Here is a 2,039-nt window from a genome sequence, read left to right on the forward strand (position 1 = left end):
AACTGTCTATGCCCTCACCTCCGGCTGCCTCTGCAGGAAAATGCAGCCTGAAGCTTGTAAGGGCCTATGACCTTCCATGCCCACCTCTTGACTGCTGCAACACAGACAAAACAGAGCAGGTCTATGACCAGGCCCAGACAGAGCTGGAACTTTTATTCCCCCAGAGATGTCCAAATGAACAAAAAGAACAGATTCTAATAACTTGAATTATTGTCTGGGTTTTTATTTTTCAGAGAATGGTGAGCTCTGGCGTTTAGGGGACCTGATTTCAGTGACTGAGAGCCCCAAAATAACTCTCTGAACCTAGAAGAGAGGTGTTAGTTTAGAGGAGCTCTCCTGCAGCAATTTTACATTAGGGAGGGCCAATCTACCTGGCAGAGAGTGCCTCCACTGGGGAGAGGCGTATCCCAAACTCCTCAGTGGCTGGGAGTTCTGCTGCATCCCACCTCCCCTTCTGCCCCTTCCACTATACCTGGCTAGGCTTTTCAACTTACCTCTAGAGGCTTTTGAGTTCTAAGTTCCTGCTAGGAACTTCTCTCCACAGCTGTCCCCTAGGGAGTGGCTCTTCTGACACCAGTCCAAAGTCCCTGAGCTCAAGGCCCGGGGTCCTGGATCTCATTTGGGCCTACATCTATTATATCCTGGATCCAAAAGAGACTTCATGAAACCCAGATAAAGGTGCTAGGAACTTTATTATTTTTTTTAAAATCCAAAAGGGTTTCTTGAATGCTGGGGGGGGGGGGGGGGCAGGGGCGGCTAGCTTGGCTCGCCCAGGACGCCGCGCTGGGTGGCCATGCTGCCCAGGATGAAGCCCACGGCCAGGGACACGGTCTGGTCAAAGGAGCCACGCAGCTGCTCCACGTGCTGGTTCCGGGAAAGCAGCTGGTCTTGCAGCAGGCCCAGCATGCCCACGATGTCGCCCAGGTGCGTCAGCGTCTGCAGCAGAGCAGCATTCAGCGACGGTGTGGGGGCGGGCGGCAAGAGGTTGGCGGGGGCCCAGGGCAGCGTGGCACCTGCGGGAGGGAGCACTGGGTCGGCGGGGGCGGCGGCTCTGCCGCCTGCCCGCTGGCCTCTGAGCCTCCGGCCCCGGCCGCCCCTTCCAGCCTCCCGCCCCGATTGCCCTTCCCCCCTCCTCCACCTTCCCCTAGCCCTGCAGTCCCTTCCCCTCTCCTGCCCTGCCGCCTGCCTACCTGGCTCTTCTGGAACCGGCGGGGGCACGGAGGGCGCGGGGCGGCGGCAGCAGGCGCGCCTGTCCTGCTGGTCGTCACCCAGCAACCCCATGAGCTCGCGGATCTGCGCGTCGAAGGGCCCGGGCGGCTGGCCAGTGGCCTTGCAAACCTTGCTCTTGAGGAACTTGTAGCGGCGGCAGCATTGCGCAGGAGTGCGTCGCACCTGCCGCAGGGCGAGCGCGGCCGACACTTGGCGGTAGGTGGGCAGCTTGTGCCGCCACACAGCGGGCCGCAGCAGCTCGGCCAGCAGCAGCTCCGTCTCCCAGGCGCTCCAGGGCTCGTGCTGTGCTGAGCCCGGGGACACGGGCGCGCCGGGCCTGAGGGGCGAGCCGCCCTTGGTCGCCGCCAGGCCCCGCGGTGGGGTCCCCGGCGCGTCCTTGGCCAGTGGCAGCAGCTCGGCCACCAAGTCGGTCGGCGACCGTGGCGCGAGTGGCGGTGGCCGCCGGGGCCGGAGTAGCATCCCGGTGGGCTGCGTGGGCTCCGGGGTTGGGGTGGCACCCGAGGGCCTGCGGGAGCCCCGAGGGTTGCAGGGGCCCGGAGGCTGGGAGACCCAGGGCAGCTGCGGCATCTGTGCTGCCCGCATGCGCTCTGCCGAACTAGGAACTTTATTACCACCACATGGGACCACTTCCTACCACCGGGAAAGTAGGAACAGCCTTGAGCTCAGGGTAGGATGCGTTTTTATAGGGGTAAGTTAGATAGAGTTATATATACAAGCCATGCAAGGCAGGTTTGGCATATTTTTCATTGGTTACAATTAGAACCTTTAAACTAATTTGTTCTTTATGGTAATATCATATGTAATCATTT

General features: G+C 60.7%; 1 protein-coding gene across 1 annotated transcript; it reads right to left on the reverse strand.

Annotated features, from left to right (window-relative positions):
• Positions 1–756: 756 nt before the first annotated feature.
• Positions 757–1,689, reverse strand: Utf1 (undifferentiated embryonic cell transcription factor 1). The gene has a single exon (XM_013037524.1). It carries the CDS (start codon positions 1,687–1,689, stop codon positions 757–759), a length of 933 nt encoding a protein of 310 aa, XP_012892978.1.
• Positions 1,690–2,039: the final 350 nt, after the last annotated feature.

The sequence above is a fragment of the Dipodomys ordii genome, unplaced genomic scaffold (genome assembly GCF_000151885.1).
Source record: "Dipodomys ordii isolate 6190 unplaced genomic scaffold, Dord_2.0 Scaffold1000000104, whole genome shotgun sequence".
Taxonomy (NCBI): Eukaryota; Metazoa; Chordata; class Mammalia; order Rodentia; family Heteromyidae; genus Dipodomys; species Dipodomys ordii.